The sequence below is a fragment of the Cebidichthys violaceus genome, unplaced genomic scaffold, assembly GCF_023349555.1.
Source record: "Cebidichthys violaceus isolate CVI_PGR_0920_01 unplaced genomic scaffold, fCebVio1.0.p SCAF_23, whole genome shotgun sequence".
Lineage (NCBI taxonomy): Eukaryota > Metazoa > Chordata > Actinopteri > Perciformes > Stichaeidae > Cebidichthys > Cebidichthys violaceus.
The window spans coordinates 6,408,577-6,429,449 of record NW_027176406.1 but is presented as its reverse complement, the minus strand read 5'-3'; the positions used below and the strand labels follow the sequence as shown (position 1 = coordinate 6,429,449).

Sequence of the window (20,873 nt, the reverse complement as noted above, 5' to 3'; positions counted from 1 at the left end):
AACACACCCACACAGTCCGGCTGAAGCAGATTGGCGGAGATTTTGAGTGGAAAACTCAAACATTTAGTTATTTGTAATTATCTAGCAATAGACATATAGAAATACTTGAGATTTACTTAAAGTGGCAGCATTGAATTAAACAGCTGTCTTCTTGAGAAGATTAGCCATGACTGAAATACACCCTTATCTATTCTAATTCCATGGCGTTCATGTCTCTCCTCATCTATCTGTGATCGTAAAATAAACCTCTCATTGTTAGTTGTTTGACACTTACCTTGCCATGGTAGGCGCTGCTGTTCTTGGCCACGGCACACTGGCGGTCCACCAGGAAGCAGTACCTGCGACGCTCCTCAGACAAGGCTGTCTTGAATCCCTCTGCGATGAAAGTGTCCAGCTCAGTCTGCTTACTGCTGATGGTCTCCACAAACTGGGTGGGGCAAACACAATGACACATGAACATGGGACATAAGATTACAAAAGAATCACACCATGAGACGTCCACATTTTGTTTTAATCATTATCTTTATACAGGTTTTACACCTGAGACAGTGAAAAAGAGGTTTTGGCTACTGGTGCACTGCAGGGCCTTCACAGCATTACGCCAAATGGACAGAAGGTCTGACAAGGAAAGGGTCAAAGCAGCTATCTAAGTACTCCTTTTTTAAATAACAGCCTTCTTCACATTCACACAATTACACCCATTCACACATAGAGATGCTCAGTCCAGCTCAGTCTTCTACTGCCAATCACCACAGAGCCTCACTGGAGCAATTAGGGTTTAAGTGCACCTTGGCAGTAATAGTTGAGCAAGGAAAGAGCCTTACTCAGTAACTTTCTCAGGCTAGATTTTCTCTCCTGAGTGCTACCGAGGCAAGGCAATTATGACTGAAGATCCCGCAGTGTGGAGGTGGAATTGCTCACAAAATCCACTTATCGATTTTACGTGTCAGACATTAACAAATAGCCAGTGTGTTAATAATTGTTTAAGAGTGAGTAACAGACAGAAAGAGAGGGAGACCGGAAGCGGACGGTTCGTCTTAACATGAGCTCTCTAAAAAATGGGAAATGTCTCAGAGAGTACACTGCCAACACACACACACACACACACACACACACACACACACACACACACACACACAAGATGGGCAGTGGCGGTGATGAGAAGCTACAGGGAGACATGTTTTAAGGAGGAAGTGCCAATTAGGTTTTTATGCGAGTGTGTGCGAGAATGTCAGGCACCCTATTGACAGAAAGCAGAGTTTGCATGTTGGTAGCTGAAAGTTTTCGATACTGTAGTCTAGATGTAGGCTGACATGCATGGCTTCAATCCTGTAATATCTGCTGATTAGTGCCGACAGAAGAGAGGGTTATATTTAATTGTAATGATTTGACCTTTTCTTATTCACTGAAGTTTGCTATGGGGTAAAGGTTTCTTTTACACAACTGGAAACAAATACACATATAAATGTGTTTGTTTTGGTATACAAATCAAGCTGTCGTGTCAGGGGTAATCACCAAAGACACTTTGTTCTGAATGCTTCCATTGATAAAAATGGCCCTTTCATATTAGGAAATGGTAGAGACAAACACGTTTGTGGATATTACTTTTGTCATTTCAGTCTTAGCCGTAAGACAGAAGAATTGTCATAATTCCTCAGGTTCGGTATTCTCAAAGCACTAGAATACATTGTAGAAAGTTTTTTCATTATATTTCACAAAGGTGAACGATAAAAAAGGCTAAAGAAGATCCTGTGCTGCCCCCGCACAGTGTAGATGCATCTCATTTAGTATCCACCAGAGCACACTACTTCCCCACTGCCAAAAGCAACAAGTTAGTTCATTGAGAGTCCATGTGTGGAGGAATATTTTCTGTGCATAAATGATGCTTACATTTTTAGGAACTGCCTTTTGCACTAGCGGTGATAGAAATCCACCTAAACCCTTACACAAATCCACAGAGCCAAGTTGTCAAATCAAGCAAGACGGGGATGAAAGGATGATGAACGCATTTTTCTCCTGAGAACAGCCTGACCTTATTCTGTTCTTTCTGTACACCTTAAGCTCAAATTAAGTGCTTTGAAACTGGTTCAGTCAGTTGCTTTAGTTCTTTACAGGCACAGCGTTCAGTTAAAGGGCTGAGCATCACCTCAACAAGCTAAAGGACTTGTCAAATCCACATGGCCCAATTCTCAAACCATTCACAAGGTCAGCAAAGTAACCCAAGACAATGACTGCAGTGGGAAAGGCCCAGGCAGACAGCAGCCACTATTATAGCTGAGCAACCTCAGGTTACATCATAGCTGGAATGACTTGTTTTGCAAAGGTTATGAATATAAATGAAACCTGCAACACGTCAATGTAGTTCTCACATGCAGGCTTTAACAGATCAGCATTGCTGCCTCCCCCTTATACTGACATATTCAGGACGAAATCCTGACAAGATATGCAATGTGCACTCCGCTGCACTGAACACTAATACAGCTTCCAGTAATTACAACCACTGACAGGGGAGGGTTTCACACCCTTCCAAAAGTGAACAATACAGACGATTCACAAAGTCAACACCTTTGATACTCATTTCCATTCCTGCGGGGATTCAAAAGCATTTTTCCTGCAGTTAAGAGCTGCTTAGGTCTGCTCAACAGTTCCTTCATCATCAGCACTCTTTGGATTCAAAATAATTGTTTTGTAAAACTCTAGGGCGCGCAACTGTAAGCACCTACACCTACAGTACTACTTTAAATCTGCTGGGTGTGTTTGTCAGGGCTTATCCACTGCACCTGCACATCAACAGCACACTTTTTTCTCCATCCAGATGAATCCATGATTCCAGGTTGGAATCACTTTTCAATTTTATGACACCGAGCTGAAGAAACCCGGAGCTTATCAAACATCTCGAGACATTCATTCTTAATCCTGAACTCCGTCTCCCCGTCTCTGTCTGAGCTCTTATTAACAGCCTATGCGGTGCAAAGGCGTTTATCTAGATGAAACCCCTTTCTACTGCTACCTTAGTCCACTCCACTGAACTACATAATGAGCTGATTAGCATTTTGGCAGGGTCTTTACCCATTGATGTGATGGAACAGTAAAAGTGTCTGAAAACAGGAGAGAACAAGGAAGGGAGGACAGACGGACAGACAAAGAGACAGACAGAGAAGTGGGAGAGACAACAGCAAAGAGTGCGAGAGAGAGAGAGAGCAATCAATGCAATGCGGCCGCCATCTGTGGCCGCTGCCAGACTTCGCTCAGACACACTTTACTTTTTAATGAAAAGAGAGGAGATATGAAAGAAGACTTTTGTGCCTCTCATCTGCTAGAATAACAAAGATGTGGCGGAGGAGGACGAGGAGGAGGATGAGGAAATGTTGATCTTGCCACAGCAACATTTACTTGTACTTTCTCAACTGCCTCATATTGCCTGAAAGTACCCATCTCTGTACGCACAAATTGAACTAAACAGTCTTGGACGTTGGTCACTATCTAAGCCTTTTTAGGTGGATGTAATTGTGAAGCGTCTTGAAAGAGTGCAGGGCTCTCTCCCTCCGAGTGTGTCGTCCTCCCCGGGGGACTCTGGCACAAACGAGTTGACTTCTCTCTCACACGCCTACAGCCGTGATATGATCAGTGGAAGGGAGCGGGCTGAAAGTGGATAAAGGAGATTGATTTTCTTTTTTCTCTGCTAACTGACGTTATGAGTCCAGAGCCTGATGAGCTTGCTCCTCTGCGCAGATGGGCCCAATTGATCAGTCATAGAGACACAGTAAGAGTGTGACTCTACTACTCTCTATGTACATTATGCATCAAGTTTAAATTGTTGGGATTTGTGCTGCGCTAGTGGCCGCCTGCCGCCATATCTACTTTGATCCACAGCAAGCTACTGTATCATACAGTACGCACTAATGGCAACGAAACATGGCATATTTTCATTGAACCCCTGACCCTTTGTCTGTCGTCACCATCCGGCCAAACTTCAAGTTAGAACAAATAACAAAGTCCATTGGGCAGATTGCCACATTTCTTTTTTGCACCACAGTTAGGATACATTTTAAATATTGCACACAAGATATTAATGATAAGATAAGTAATGGCTAAGCACATTCACACTCCTCGGGGGATGAACCGTTTTATTTCTAATGCCCCTGTGGTATTTCAGAACCCACGAGACCAACTCTAAATTAGCATCACTACTCATTAGGCTCTAACAAATGCAAAACTCCAAGTCCAACATATTTGTATTCTGGGGTTTAATGAAGATTATGAACTCTATAAATTTATTTATAAAATAAATTTGTATTTTTATATTCATTTTTTTAAACTTTTTGGACAAAACTCAAACAGATTTGCAATAAAAAATTCCTCCATTCCTGTTTCTGTTTGTCAAATTGTGCTCCACCTAACCTAACAGAGGCCTACGTATCCAGCGCATGAGGCAGTACGGAACATGCAACAACTTGCCATTCTCGACTGAGATTTACTGGCTTAGTGCACTCAAACACCCTTCCCATCCCCAGCCCAGCTCAATGCAAAGCTGGACTGCTGCACGCTTTGACCCTTTATGCAACGTCTCCTCATGGCATTCCTGACACAGTGGAACAAACTCAATGTGACACAGCAGTCACATCAACCGGCACTGTCATACCATCCTAGACAAGAAAGGGAAGATGGTTGTGTGTATGAGTGACTGTAAAAACTCAGAGCCCTGGGCAGAGGAGGGGCTTTATTCTACAACATGGGAAGCAAAGAGCAAAGCTTTCATACCCGACTCTATAAAACATTGTAGCCATACGTGTTTGTAGAATGTTTCTAGTCCAGCTATTGATCATTATCCGTCATGGGCGGCCACACAACACGACGAGACAACAACAGCTCAGCTATTATCCTGCAAGCCTCGACCTGTTAGAGATTTTGTGTTCCCACCTCTCCAGGCACTCAGACTTCCAGCTTCTAGTGATATCCTTGTGAAGGAACGTCTGTCACTCTGTCCCCATTTTCTCAGTTGGACAGCAACAGGTTACAGGGTTTAACCAACAAATGACACCACAGTGAAGGCTTAAGGATTAATAATGTGTGTGTCTATGTGGAGGAAGAACAAGTGATGGAAAAGTGAATGTGACGGGTAACTAATTAAGTTATGTCTAACAATGAGGGTTCATTCTAATTCATCAAAATTAATTTCACCTGAGCTGCTCTGTCGGAGGTTGCTTTGCTATGGAAATAATAACATGAATGATGACGCCCAAAACAAACACTGTTTTGTTCCGTCAGTGAATCATGCGATTGCTTCAGTTTGATATAGAGTATATCCATTTTTACAAGTTGTGATGGTCGGCCATCTGATACTGAAGACCAAAGCTGTTGCAAAGATTATCGTCTTTGGTACAAATGTTTGAGCATTTTATCCATATGTTCCGTAGCAGTTACACAAGCACGCCCACCGTATGCCACGTCACCTAACCGTCTTTACCAAAATAAGACATTTTCAAGTTTTCTGTTTAAATTTACATATTCATAGTTCAGCAGCATAATGTTTCACATGACGTGTCCACATTCTGACTTAATTTTGAAACAAAAATGAAAAGTTACAGCAGGATGCTATGTAATAAATAATAACACCAAACAACATGTTTCTTCTTAAACAACCCTATAAAATGGCAATATTTCATAATCTTAGTAAATAATACAGCTCTGCTTTAAGCTTTTATCTTTAGATGTCTGTGCTTGAGGTAAATCATCCTTAGAGGATAACTGAGTAAGCTATTTTGTGGTGTATATACACAAGCTGTGCTTTTAATCATTCTGTTAAAACCCTGATCAAAGTCATGTGCAGAAACACATTGGCTTAAGTAAATGCAGCCTTTAGTACATAATTTAGTGTAGCTTATCTTATTATCTTTTTAACGTTTGTGTCTATGTATGTGTATGGATGTGCAAAAAATTGGCGAGGGCACACAATTCATAATCAAACCTCCACTATTTGCCTTCCCACTCAGGGCACCTCGTCGCCACTGCCTCCTCCCCCATCCTGGCTGTATTGTGAATTATCTTTACTTTATGAAGAATAAAGTCATTATATTCCTCCAAGACTCATACAAATCCAATCCAACAGTCACCCACATGCATGCAAACTCTGCTAAAAGTACAGCAAAGAAACAAACTGGCATGAGAGTTAATATTGAACATTATGTTGTGCTTTAAAGTAGCCCTTCACAATGGAAGAAACATAATTCTGAATTGAGCAGCTCATAATGATGGTAATGAGACATCTTCATCCTAATTGTTTAATCCTGAGGCTCACCTGCATCTCCTTCTCTCCGTACTTGGAGGGGTTCTTGCTGCCCTGGCTCTTTCTGCGCAGCTTCTTCAGCTCAGCCTGGCACTTCTCCAGACTTTCCCCTTTGCTCTTGTGTTCCACCTGGTATTTCTTCAGGGCAGCCTATGTGGGGAAGACAAGGCGGAGCAAAAACACAAAATCAGGACCACAAATCAAAAAAGCCTGGCTGGCCAAAGCTGGGACGGATGAACAAATGCGTAACATTACTACCGACCTACTTCTACAAAGATTTTAGACTAATTCTTACCTGAAAAACAAGCCACTGGATTAAACTCATTTCACTACAGTATGAAAATCGTTTTCCAGGTTTGATTTTATAACAACAAAGCACTTGATTGTGTCTCTTAAAAAAACATCCACTGTCAGTGATTACCCATCTCCGGCACATCTCAAGTCTAAGGGTGGCCAAAAGAATAGAAATCAGTGGCAGCCTGCAAAGCCAAACCTAATGTGTGATTTGTAGCAAAACGATTGGCCTAGTCCTTTTACAACCAGAGTTTTTATTTTTTTTATTTGCTTGTTTAATTATTTATTTATTGAGAATAACAACTTTGTTTCCAAGCTGAACCAGCTCTGTTGCTATAGTAACTGTGTCTGGTGTGACAAAGCTGATGTGGTTTCTGTACGAGGCAACATCGGCTGAGGAGAGCTCATGCATTTGCATACTGCAAGACACCGAGGACGTAGGTATCCTGTATCCTCTAGGTACCTTTTGGCAGAAACGGAAGCTGAAAAGAAGCTGTTGTTGTCACTGGAGGACTAGCAGTATGACACAGGCAGTGGGTGGTATTAGCTCTGTGGGTCTGAGCTGAGCTGGAAACCTCACAACCATAAATTAAAAAATTACATTTACAACTTTATAGGAGCTTCTCAGAAATATGAATTTGCTCAACATTTCAAAATGGGACAAAAGAACATGCGTTTGCACTGGTGTCATCTTTGAAACCCAATAACAATAAACAATTTATCCTTTCAGTCTCTCCTAGTCTTTGAGGTAAAGCAGTACAACTAATATGGGTTGCTCTGCTATTCATATTTTAACTCCCTGAAGCCGGAGCTCCCCAGTGGAAATCCCCCCCCCTTGCATAGATAACACAGTGTGGTGATGGTTAGGGAAGACACAATTGGGTATTGTGAAAGGTTTGCAGGGTGAAATTGGGTAAACAATACAATAAGATAATATACCTATAGCATCCGCCTCATTTGAGCTGGAATGTTCTTTCTAATTAACAAATCAAAAGCTTGTTGACTTTTGTTTGCAGCGCCAGTACCCACAACTCTCAATCACTGGCTACTACTGCAGACAGATTATTAGTGAGATTAGAAACAGAGTGGACAGCAGATGAACTTTGGTAAACTTTGAGAAGCTTACCCTTGTCTCTTGAAGCTTATCTGCCAGAATTATTGTTCTTCATTGGAAATCTATGTGCTGGTTTTTTCTGCATTTTAGGTTTACTGAATGCCCAAATTCTGACCTCAGTGTTGTAAAACCCAGCGTAAGTCATTACGCGTGACAAGACAAAATGAGACGGAGAACAAAGAGAGATTCACCGCTGGGAACGGCGCGCGCACACACACACACACACACACACACACACACACACACACACACACACACACACTTCAAGCCTTGGAAAACAGCGAGCTCTCCTTCGAGTCTTTTTGAAGTCAAAATTTCAGATGATTAATTCACAAAGTCTGAAGCAAAATGACTGCTATTATCACCACAGCAGAGCTGTAGGAAATTCATTAAAAGTAATGGATGTTAAAACCTCAGGGATACATCACGATAGCAATGTCTAAAATAGTGGATGCATCTGAACTAATGAAAGAAGCATGAAACATTTCCATATCTTTTTTCCATATAAATGTGGACAGCCAACAATAATTTGGCACATGTGTATGGAGTCCAAGATTACTTGAAGATAGATCGAAATAAATACAAACGATGAATCAAAACAGATGTTGTCATTTTGAGCTCAGATTGTACTGATGAGCCCCTTTAAGTTAAGAGGCCAGATGTCTACAAACAAGCCTTTTTTCCATTTAATTTTAGGAGCAATATCATATTAAGTGTGTGTAAGTGAGTCAGTGCCTGTAAGCTGAAGCAGCTCGTAACGTGGTTCTTCCGAAAGTACCATAATACAATAATGGCAACGTTGTCCCATCCCCCAAAACAACAACGCAGCAGTGCTGCTATACACTCAGGCTGCAACCCACTCATTCTAAAGATATCTCATGTAGACCAGCTCCATACTGCTTTCACTCTCTCTCTCTCTCTCTCTCTCTCACACACACACACACACACACACACACACACACACACACACACACACACACACACACACACACACACACACACACACACACACACACACACACACACACACACACACACACACACACCAGGGCGGGTTTATTATAATCAGTCGACCCTTGACGAGTGAGCAGACGTGAAATGTTATTCCAAATGATATCTTTAAACACACACACATATTCTCTAATGGGCTTAAAGACAGACTTTGATCCTGATGCTAAAACACAACTTCACCTCCATCTCTGTTATCACTTTGGTCAAAACAGGCCAACAGATCTGATATAACGTAATATAAAACACTATAGATAAAATATGCACTTATTGGATTGAGGCTGTCTTCGGGCTCCAGGAGAACGAGCCAATCAGATACTCACAGTGAGATAACGGGAATCCAGGTCCACCTTCTTCTCCAGCTCAGAGAGCAGCTCGTTGTGGAAGGATTTCAACTGGGGGGGGGGGAGCACAAAAACAGTTAAATGAAATGAAATGACAAAATGAACCATGGAGGCTGCATATGGATACCAAGGTCAGCGACAAATATTGTCCACATGAACTGGTATGCAATAGATAAATTCGTTATTAAAATAAATGTGTTATCCTCATTTACTCAGTCACTGAATAAATGTTTTATCAACAAAGTCCTGGCCTGTGAAGCCTCTCTCAGCTTGCAAATCACTGTCACTGTCACTGATTCAGTGCTATCTGACACAATATTTAGTCACTAGATTGTAAACTGACCTGCCCGAAGACCTGGCTACCATATCAGAATAAAATGTTCAATCTTTGCTCTGCTGACATTCATTTGTATTTACTAACTGTTAATGATAGCATCCGTTATCTTAAATAACAGTTTGACATTTACATATTTCCAACTCAGAAATCTTTAGATGAACTTAATAAAAAATGTAAATTGAAAGTCTGGTTTTGATATATAACAGCAATATAGGTATGTGCATAGGTTAAAATATAAGCAACGGGTTATGATCTGTCCGAAATTTAAATTATACAGCTGGATGTCTTGAAGTAAAAGAGATCAGATTTGGGGAGTATAATCTTTTGATTCAGCTCAAAGTGGCTGAAAGTTGTTTTTCTAGAGTGAGGACTGTGAATTTTGGTTCTGATTTCTTAGATTGGAGTCATGCTGATGATGTAATACAAGACGATTGGCATAATGCATAAGGACGGTTAGTAAAGGCTTAGCGGCAGATATAAACATAAAAGAGCAGCTGGCTCAAGCTCCAAGGCATCCACATGATGATCACCTGTGCTCAGGCCTTCTTCTATACTGAACACAAACTAATGAACTTAATATTGACGAGCTGCGGATAACCCATTACACGAGCGTATTACCCAGAATACCATAGTGCTCAATTAACTCACTCCGCTTCCCCAGCCACCTCCAGTATTAGCAGCCTGGATTTATACGAACTCAGCATGTCTGTTCATTCAATGAGTTTGTGTTTAATTTAATTATCCTGTATCCATGTACTGCCCACAGGGGCTCGAGAGCTCAGGGACAACAACTATTGTTAAAATATTACATTGTGAGACCTTCTGCACTGCCAGAGTCTCATAGAGACTGCGGTGTTGAACCACACAGCCACAAACCCTTTGAGCTTAGAATACCAACCATCTCCTCTAGCTGCACTTGGATCTGTCTGTGGACCTCAGCCATCTGGAACAGCACATCCCCTGCACAGAGAGAAAGAGGGAGACAGGGAACACGTGAACAACACTCAACAGCACAAGCATTCATAGAGCAGAGAAACAGAGAGGAGAGAAGTAGGAAGCTAGAGGGGGAAAAAAGGAGGAAACAAGTAAAGCAAGAGAGAGAGAAACGGAGAGACCCCAGCGTGCAAAGCTCATGCAGCAATACGAGATACTCAAACATACAGGACACGTGACTTGTTACTGGGACAACGGAGAACATGATGGAAGTTTGTGTTTTTTTTTCCGTACAAGGTAACAGAAAACAGAGAAATGAAACAAGAACAAGTGATGACAAGTACAAAAAATGGGGGAGACAAAATGCTTAAAATTAAATTCTGGTTCTTCAAGCGTGTAAGTGCTGATGTCTTGTGGAGCTCAAACATTTTGCCTTTCTTTCTTTGATTAATCTTAACATCAGGCATTGTGATTTTATACTTCAACAAAAACAAAAAAAAAACACCTCAAAGAAAGGTTAAAGTCTCCACACAAAAAGGAAATGACCAAAAGGGAAGAGATAAGGAGGGTCATGCAGCTAGTGAGAGTGTTTCATTGTCATATACCTACAGGCTGCCTCTTCTGAATATGCAGTGCATTGTCAGGAAAAGGAAAACAAAGAGCTAAATTGAGCGACAGACACATATACATATAGAGACCTGGTGGAAAGACAGAGTGAGATCTGCATGTACAGAAAAATGAGACACACATACATTTCCATGACCAAAAGGTCCAAAGCCCCTTAGCTTTAGCTCTTTCTGACATATTAAATATGGGTTATTGCCTGGTGAAAACCTGTGGTACCAGCTAGCATTAATAATAGTTTGTATTGATTATTCAAGAAACATTCTACCATTATATGTAAATTACTGTGGAAACTTAATGAGAAGTAAGTAGAGCTCAATAAGAGGTCTGCTATGAAAATATCAATAAAGCTGTGACAGGTCATATTATGGTATCATTTATAAAAAATGTACAGGAAAGCAATAGCATTTAAATTGCAGTTTATAAAGATACATCACATTTTGGCAAAAGTGGAGCCCTATCAAAGACTAGACTGAACTGTAGTAAAATACTGTTTATCACTGTCTTACTGCAGAAAGGGATGCTGTGTACAGAAAAGTAAGTATTGGACATTTGTGGCTGAGTAGCTGCTGCATACTGAAGTGCAACACTTAGAGAGCACATCGGATTTTTCAACCTCACAATCCCCTGCTGTGTCCTCTTTTGAAAGCGGACCTATAAGAGTACATCTCAACCGATAGCAAAATGCTAAATAAGTGAAACCAGAACTTGTGCTGAAGGGGTTTCAGTAAAAAACGTTGGTCTTCACCAAAGGGCTTTGGAGTGGTCTCCATCTCAACAGACAGCACGTACAAGGCAAATAGCTACAGACAGACAGTGAAGCAGGTTGGAGCGATAGACTATGGGGAGGGCCAAACAAATACAATAAATAATCCATGTTCTGGAAAAAAGTTGAATCTTCATTTTTGTTGTGAAGTTGGCAACACTTTATTCATAAGTAGTATATAAACATGTAACAAATGGTTTATAACATGCTATATATATATATTTGGAAGAAGATGAGCACATTATTTTATGAATGTACAGTATTTGTCAACAATTATAACAACTTCTATGAAGACAAGCCTCCACTAGTGGTGTGCGTACCAACAGGAGGAGTTACAGTTGTTGAAAAATATATTAACAAACACATATCTGCTTACAAGTAAATTATGTGTTTTATTAAATGTGCGTTTTTGCTGCTAACAAATGTGAAATAGGAAGACTTAAATTTAAGAGGTAAACAGCAAAAAGATGAATTCCTGAACATTCTGCACAATCATGGGCCTTTTTAAACAGTGGGTTAACTCTGATATAACTAATGACCTACTAATAAGTCAAACTCTATTTCAACCATCTCATTGACCCGTTCATCATGTAGAAACACGTTAACTGTGTGTCGAAAATCAATAGTGTTTGAAAGAGGTTTCTTTTAAATACATGCTAAATTCAGTGCAACCACTGGCCCCACAGCTCCTGTATACCCCAGTGAGCCAGGCCTTCTGCCCACTGGGCAACCTGCTGATTTTCATGCCTCACAGGAGCAGAGAAGAAAAGCATCCCGTCAGTTCCCAGCAGGCCGGCTAAGCAGCTTACAGATACTCATCCCTGATCTTCAGGCTTAGAAACCCTGGCATTCTGTCGGCAGCTTCAACTAGCTGGATCAATTAACAAATGAGTCTCTCTCTCTCTCTCTCTCTCTCTCTCTCTCTCTCTCTCTCTCTCTCTCTCTCTCTCTCTCTCTCTCTCTCTCTCTCTCTCTCTCTCTCTCCTCTCTCTCTCTCTCTCTCTCTCTCTCTCTCTCTCTCTCTCTCTCTCTCCTCTCTCTCTCTCTCTCTCTCTCTCCAAGTAAACTGGTAGGACAGAGTGTTTGCAAGACGCCAAAAAGGTAAAGAATGAATGTATCTGCAAGAGATCTCATCTTGTCATCTGCGATTTCATTATTGGGTACGATGCCACAGCATCAGAAGACAAAAAAAAAAATGTACTCACACTTTGGAGATGCAAACAGTTACCATGGCAACTTTGATATCATATCACACAACAACACAGACGATTGGACTGCAACCTTCAGTGGAAGTTAACAGCAGATAATTCAATCGAGAACCATTAAAAAGGCATAATGTGGAAACATTTGAATGCGCTGTGCAACATTATTGTTTTTTTTTCGTGCGGAAATTATCTGGCAGGCGTGACAACCTGTGAGACCGAGTGTAAAAAGCTCAGCTGCCAGCCTGACGAGGATATCCGCATACCAGCTAGGAGCGACATGACAGACAGGTCGATAGCCACGGTGACAAACGTGCACAGTATGAACATTTCAACACACGGCTACACAACCGCACACGCCAGCGAGCAAACTCTCAAAGGCCCCTCATTGCTGTATCAATATTTCCTGGCTCGCTTCGACCCTGCCCGTGTCCCTGGTTGAGAGAAAACAATAGTTCCTCTGTGGGGAGGTGAGCTCAGGTTGATCTGCACCTGCAAGCTGCAAGCTCAGCGACAAGCAGCCACATGCCCACTAGCACTACTGAGTCACAGAAGGAAGCATTGACTTGGGTGCATACGAACAGACTGTCCCCTGAAGTATGACATCAGCTTGTGTAGATGTATCGACTGCTTGTGTAACAGAAGCGATGATACACCCACACAAGTAGAGAAAGAGAAAGACAAAATGTGGGGAGCAGAATTTTTTTTTTTTTTTAAAGTGGAAGTTGGCAATGGACAGAGAGAACAAGAGAGACAGAGATGGAGGGAGGGAGAGAATGGAGGTGGATGGAGAGAAACTGAATCACTGGTGAAGGTCAAGTCGGATTCACTACGGGTTGTCATGGAAGCAGGATAATGCTAGGGTCGTTGCCATGGGAGAAGTTGCAAGATGAGGTGCAGCGGCTGTGAAGTGTTACAAAACACTGTTCAAAAGATCTCCACCCATACTATCAGCTATCATCACATCAGCATCTACACTTCCCTGGGGAGGAAAGTGGAGTGTTCCCACCTGCAGAGTCTGTGTACAATATATACTGTGTGTGTGTGTGTGTGTGTGTGTGTGTGTGTGTGTGTGTGTGTGTGTGTGTGGTGTGTGTGTGTGTGTGTGTGTGTGTGTGTGTGTGTGTGTGTGTGTGTGTCTAAATACAGTGATGGTAATATCTGCTTACCTAGCATGTAAAGTCATAAGGGAAACAAACAAGTGGCAGGTATAAAGGGGGAGCGGGATAAAGTGCCAGACGTAAATAACTGCTGAGAGGTCTGGGTGGCAATGTGTGTGTTTGTGTATATGTACATGTGTGTGAGTACACTCCCTGTGAAACCACAAACATCTTACACACACACACACACACACACACACACACACACACACACACACACACACACACACACACACACACACACACACACACACACACACACACACACACACACACACACACACACACACACACACACACACAGTAGTTTTTGTGAACTGAATAATAAACTCAGTTTGAACTCTTTTCCCACTGTGCTCATTCAAATAGCCTCTCACAAGAGAAAACTATTGATATACAGTATAGATATATGACGCGTTGCTAAATTTGGAAGCTCCCGCCATCACAGCTGTTCAACCTACTAACCCAATATAAGTTAGTCCAGCAATGGTGTCATGCATTTAGGCCATAATGAAGGCTTAACAGCAAACATGTAAGACTGGTCAAAGAGAAGTGGGCCACAGTGCTACTGCAAGTAGTCTTTGCATTTATTTTAAGAAGGTCTCAGGTAGGTTGCCGTGCATTGTCTGGATAAGACTGTATGTAGCAAATCCAGAAAATCCTGGCCTCTTTTTAAGCCGCTGTTCCACCAGCCTAAACCACGCAACACATCTTAGAACAGCAAAAAGCTGAAACATAACGGAGCAGATTTGTATGCTCAGATGAACGAGTATGTCTGTTGTTTAAATCTAACAACGATAGCATAATAGCTATTTCGTTACTAGTTTATTTAGAGCTCAAACAACAACATACCATGAGTCTTGAGTTGTCAAAGCCTGATGGAACGGGAGATGTAGTTTTTGAATTTTAAGTCTTTCAACAAAAATGATTAGGTGTTTTAACTTAGTACTTCACAATAGGTTACATCAACACTACTTTAACCTAGAAGTGGAGCAGGACTTTGGGCCGAGGCAAACAAAGACAACATAAAACTTACATTTTACAACATGTCAGCTCTATAATTCTTCAATTCCTGCTCCCTAATTAAAAGCCAAATAGTTGCCTAGCTGATATGTCTTAACCTGCTGCCCTGTTACCTTCTACAGAGCTGATGAATTGGTCCAGAGCATCTCAGCAGGCGTGTTCATTAATCCTGCTGCTGGGTTCATGAACTGTAGCTGGTTGTACAGGTCTAGGGGAAACCACTCCATAAAAATAGCTTTCATGACAAAAACCTGACTTCATGAAATACAAACCTATGTATGTTTCACGTTGTCTCCCGGGATTGAAACAAGATTTTAGGGTACAGAGGCTCAATAACTTAACAGAAACCAACACACGGCTGCAAAAGCAATCCATGACTTAAAACTCTCACAAAAAAAAGTATGTCCCCAGAGAGAAAGTTTGATCACTGCAGCACAAGGACATCGTATCTGCTTTTACTTGTTGCTGAAAGTGCAAGTGATGAATTAAAAGAACTTTGATTGATTTGACAAACTCAGGTGAAACGTACAGCGACAAAGGAGTTAGAAATAGGTACGCTAAAATAATAGTGAGACAAAAAAGATGGCAGAATAAAATCAGCAACAGTTACTCTGACATACAGATTACGCTGTGTGTGTTTGTGAGTGGGTGTGGAACAAATTAAAAGATCCGTTTGGTTGTTTTTTGTCTCTTCACTGATTTCAACAAAGTCATCTAAGAATCTAAATACAAAGTTCAAAGTGAAAAAAATCTTAACATGAAAGAGAAACTAATTTTGTTTTAGTGCAAATTGGGCAGACAGAGTGGAGCAAAAAGTGTAGTGATCGGGAAAATCCCTCGAGAACGCAGCGATACCTCAATGTAACCGAAAAGAAACTGACGTGAACTCATACACCATTTTAAGCTTTCATGATACCGCCGTTTTCTCCAAAGCTGTGTAGCAGAGCCGTTCATGCTTGAAAAACAGCAGAGTCATGCATCTACCTGTTGAGGTATGGAGATTCAAGGAGTGGCTGAGTGAGTGACTCCGAGTGCGTTTTTTATTTGATCCAGCCAGTTAAACGCCCTAAAAAAGACGAGGGCCAAAAGGGTCTCCAAAGCAAAGTGTAGTCAAGCTAGTGAGGGGAAACAATGGTAGGCACGTCATTATTATTTCAACTAATTGTAAAGTGGGTAAAAGGATGCTAAAATTGCAGGATAAAAAAAAAAAACAATACCTATTGTAAGAGTTGGTTGAGTTGAGGTCCGTCCGTCCACACACCACACACACACACACACACACACACACACACACACACACACACACACACACACACACACACACACACACACACACACACACACACACACACACACACACACGCAATGACATATGCAAAACACTTCACAAATTATGCATGATATAATGAAAAAATCATGACCTCAGTCTTTTCCGCTATGACAAAAACTTGCATAATCGTGACAGACAACATCTAAAACCCACACGCCTAAAAAAGAAATGCAGATTGTCACACGTGTGTGGACTCACTGGTTTGATCACACTTTCACAGTAGCATGGGACTGACAGTGATGCTTTACGTTGATGCATGCCAGTGTAACCAGTGCAGAATGTAAATGAAAAGTGTAAGCAAATGTGTAAAGGGAACAGAGAGAGAGTTGTCTGTGTAAATTCTTCCATGTCCATCCCAGCAGCATCTACCTCACCTTCAGTATAAATTGCCGCTTCCGCGAACAAATGAAGGGCAATGTGAATGAGTGTAGATGGAGAGTGTGGGGGCCACTGGCTTCCCATCATGCAGTGCGTATCTCAGAAATAGAGCAGGAGAAGGCAGGGACCTCTGGGATGTTGGGACAGAGCTAAGAAAAGAGCTCCTCTGCTCTCATTTAAACAGGGACAGGTGCTGGAGGAGGAGAGAGGTAGGCCATAATGAAGACAGAGAGACAGAGGGGGGGAAACACAGAGAGAGAGAGAGAGAGAGAGAGAGAGAGAGAGAGAGAGAGAGAGAGAGAGAGAGAGAGAGAGAGAGAGAGAGAGAGAGAGAGAGAGAGAGAGAGAGAGAGAAAGAGAGAGATGTGTGTATACAGTATGTGTACTCGTGGGTACTTATTCAAATTCAGCATGTCAGAGTTAACACTTTACCCACCATTGCTAACCTCTGCTCTAAACAACAACATATCATTTAGCCTTTTAGATGTCTCCCCATTTCTCAGCAGAAATTTAAAGCATTTGTTCCTGATCCATCAACCTAAAAAAAAGACAACTTTGATACATCAGTTTGCAGCCTCATTTTCCCTGTGTGAATCCTTCTTTTTCCTCAGGTAATTATTACTGGGAGGGCTATGAGGTGTTTTTTTGTGGGCCCTCTCACCAGCATCAACATACCTAAGCAATCCATTGGTTGACTACAATGTGACCCCATTTCATTCTCTAATGCAGGTAATTTCCCAAAAGACATGTCTTTGTGCTGAATCATACATGTATGTTATTAAAACATGGCAATTAGCAAGGTTAAAGCAGCTGATAAGAGAGGAGAAAGATATTTGATTTCCTCTGGCTGGGAGGCTGAACTGTAAGCACTTCACATTCCTTTCCAGGTTCTTGAAAACAGACTAATCAGCCAAATGGCCCAAGAGGGAGTTTACTTCAATTGTTAACCAGAGGATGTTGAAGGAAAGCCATAGCAAAAATGAAATGCATACATTTACTAGAATTAGTAGTTTGTAGTCTGACTTTTATGTATGCCCAACAGTGAAAGAGCAGCATAGTGGAACCCACCCAGCCAGGTACAGAGCAGATCTAAAAGAACAGGCTGACCATACCAGCGAGTGGTAAACAGAAACCCATTTACCTCTTTACCATTCTGTCAGTGCAGTAAATGTAAAATACACATACAAATTGGTTTAATAAACTAACTTGTTTGTTTTTTGCAAACAGTATTTATGTCTGTGAGCTCGGCAATGATGTACAGCCGTCACTTTTCAAAATCCAAACATTCAAAATATTGTTTGAAACCAGAAAAAAAAAGAATTGATAATCATCTGTTCTATTTAAAGGGGATATACTTTGCTATTTTTTTTAGGTTCAGATTTGTATTTTGGGTTTCTACTAGAACATATGTACCATGCTTTAATTTTCCTAAAACACATTATATTTCTCATAATGTCTGTCTGTATACACATGTATTCTCCCCTCTGTCCTAAACGCTCCATTTCAGCTGCTGTCTCTTTAAGCCCCCCTCCTGAAAAAGCCCGGTATGCTCTGACTGGCTTGTGAGAAAAATATGGCACTCCTTTGCAAAGGTAGTTTGCCTTGGTTGGTATATTCTAATGAGCCTGCATGTGACGGGGCAAAATCTGAATGGCTTGTTCACTCACATGTTTTCTGATCTAGGCAGCCTGGCTGGGTTTTCTTATTTCACAGTTTTTGGGTTGGTAGGCTCCAGACACCCAAATGTATGTGCACAAGCACTGAAAAAGTGAGTTTTCTATGATATGTCCCCTTGAAAATTTCACAGTAAGCTACAGGCCGTGACTTGTACTCCAGTGGGTGGTGTTCCTGAAACGTACTGTCAACTGATAGGGCAGCATGGCACGCAATGGGAGCAGATTAACTAGACTCTTTGTAATCTATTCGCTAACACAAACTGAGTAAACCAGAGAGTTGTGCTAAACGCATGATCGTGCAACCAAACCATTTGAGAAGTAACCTGAAGAAGAACTTCTGATTGAAAACCATAAGTAGGTAAATGTGGTGAAAGATAAGACTTCTGAGTTTGTAAAACGCAGCGGAGGCAGAAGAAGTAATCTCAACAATGTACAAACACTTCCTAGCTGATTCAACTGACTCTGAGTCAAAGAAAAGTCAAAGGTGACTGATTGGTTGGATTTCTGGCAGTTTCAACAAAGCTCTAGGAATGATGACAAATCAAAATACTAGGAATTTCAGGACTATTCAGCTCTGGGTGGGGTGGAAAATAACAAGCCTCTTAGTTCAGGAATATAAACACAGTGGAGCAGAGCTGGTTGGAGAAGATTGTCGTAAATATTTTCAGCTCCACAAACTCTACATTTCCTGTGTTTCCCAAGAAGGGTCGGAAAGCCACAGATGTCACTGAAGTAATAAGTGCTTACTCCTTCCTCACGAAGAGGGATAAAGGAGGAGGATGGCAGAAACAGAGGAAGAGAAGGGAAAGAGAGGGAGGGAGGGCAGGTGTGTGCGTTAGCGTGTGTGTGTATGTGCAAGCAGTGTGTGTGGGTGGCAAAGTGACAGGCGATGATTAGCCCAACCAGAGGAGGATATGTGGGAGGAGTGTGTGGGAGTAGTGTGGGGGGGGGGGGGGGGGGGGGGGGGGGGGGAAGAGAGAGAGAGAAAGAGAAAGAGAAAGAGAGAGAGGAGAGAGAGATTACTAAAGCAGAGATATACACAAGTGGATTAAAAGAGCACTCGATACTGTATAAACACAAAATGATGAGATATATGCACAAAAAATGCATACAACCATGTAAGCATAATAGCCGTGGACACATGCATGCACATACAGTGCATGCACACAAGGGTGGATTCCTGTGGGAACATACTGTGTTCTAAAGGAATGAAGTAAGACTCAAGCCAGAGTAGAGTGCATGCTAAGTTGTCGATGAAAAAAAACCAGCAATAGCGGGCATTATTTCACGAGGTAATTTAATTCCCTGCTTAAAGCATACTTTTAATGCAGAGGGAAGGAGGAAGAGATGGAGAGCAGCTGCCGGCTCTTAGGTGTGTAGGTGGGATCATTTGCAGGCCGTCTCTTACTGAGCCTCCATGGAATTAACTGGCTTTAAACAGGTGCAACAAGAGCTCAAACTCAATCAAGCATATGAAGGTGTGAGCATGCGCAAATAGAGACAGGCTATCGAAAAAAAACAGATATTTAATGTCATATATCTTTTTGGAACAGTCGGCCAATCAACTCAATAGTTCTTCAAACAAACAATGTTAACATGATACCAACTGATTATGTGGCTGATCTGAACGTGGAAAATCATGGATGTTGTGTTTATGAGGTCACACAGATATCTCTCTCACACTCTCTCACACACACACACACACACACACACACACACACACACACACACACACACACACACACACACGTCCGTCTCTATCAGTTACTGGGGGAAACAATTTCAAATCTGGTGTAGTTAAAATGAGCTAAGCGAGCAACAATTATTACGCTTAAGACCAAAAATATACTTCTCTCCCCTTGGTGTTATTTGTTTAAGTCTCCATGAATACACACAATACAAGCGGGAAAAATCATCTATAAATATAACGTTACTGTAGGGAATTGAAAAAAATTAAAGCACTTTGCATGGTAACAGGCTGGTATTAAATTCAATAGAGAAATTTAAAAAGATAATTTTTGAATTAAGATTGATATCTTCAACCAATATCTCACATCCGTGTTATTTTCATTGTCAAACATAGCACATAAGCTGTGCTTTGTTTGGCTAACCTCCAGCGTTCTCTTTTCCTCCAATCTGTGGCTATTTCTGTGCTCTACCCCCGGTCAAACAGGAAACTCTGAGCTTTGGGACTCATCTCTGCACGCGGTCTGACAGGAGGTCAAGGCACCGGTGGCGACCTCAGGGCGGGGTCTCGAGAGCAGGTGGCTGGAAAATAAAACAACATCGATTCTTCCCCGTGGAACCACAATGGTGTGCAGTAGGGAGTTGGGTGTAGCTGGCGCATCGTACTGGAGATCGACGATGAACAACAGGGGCTAATATCTTAGCTACACCA

General features: G+C 41.6%; 1 protein-coding gene across 8 annotated transcripts in view; it reads right to left on the bottom strand.

The window, feature by feature from the left end:
* Positions 1-20,873, bottom strand: part of LOC137878568 (BAR/IMD domain-containing adapter protein 2-like) — a 49,620-nt gene that overhangs the window by 11,121 nt on the left and 17,626 nt on the right. For 6 of the 8 annotated variants that reach the window (XM_068718919.1, XM_068718918.1, XM_068718914.1 and 3 more), the window contains exons 4-8: positions 10,545-10,562; positions 10,282-10,343; positions 9,026-9,097; positions 6,299-6,436; positions 275-427 (exon numbers count right to left, since the gene is read on the bottom strand). In XM_068718919.1, coding sequence (XP_068575020.1) covers positions 275-427; positions 6,299-6,436; positions 9,026-9,097; positions 10,282-10,343; positions 10,545-10,562 — 443 coding nt within the window. The remainder of the gene's footprint in view (positions 1-274; positions 428-6,298; positions 6,437-9,025; positions 9,098-10,281; positions 10,344-10,544; positions 10,563-20,873) is intronic. The other 2 variants (XM_068718916.1, XM_068718915.1) reach the window with 1 other exon arrangement.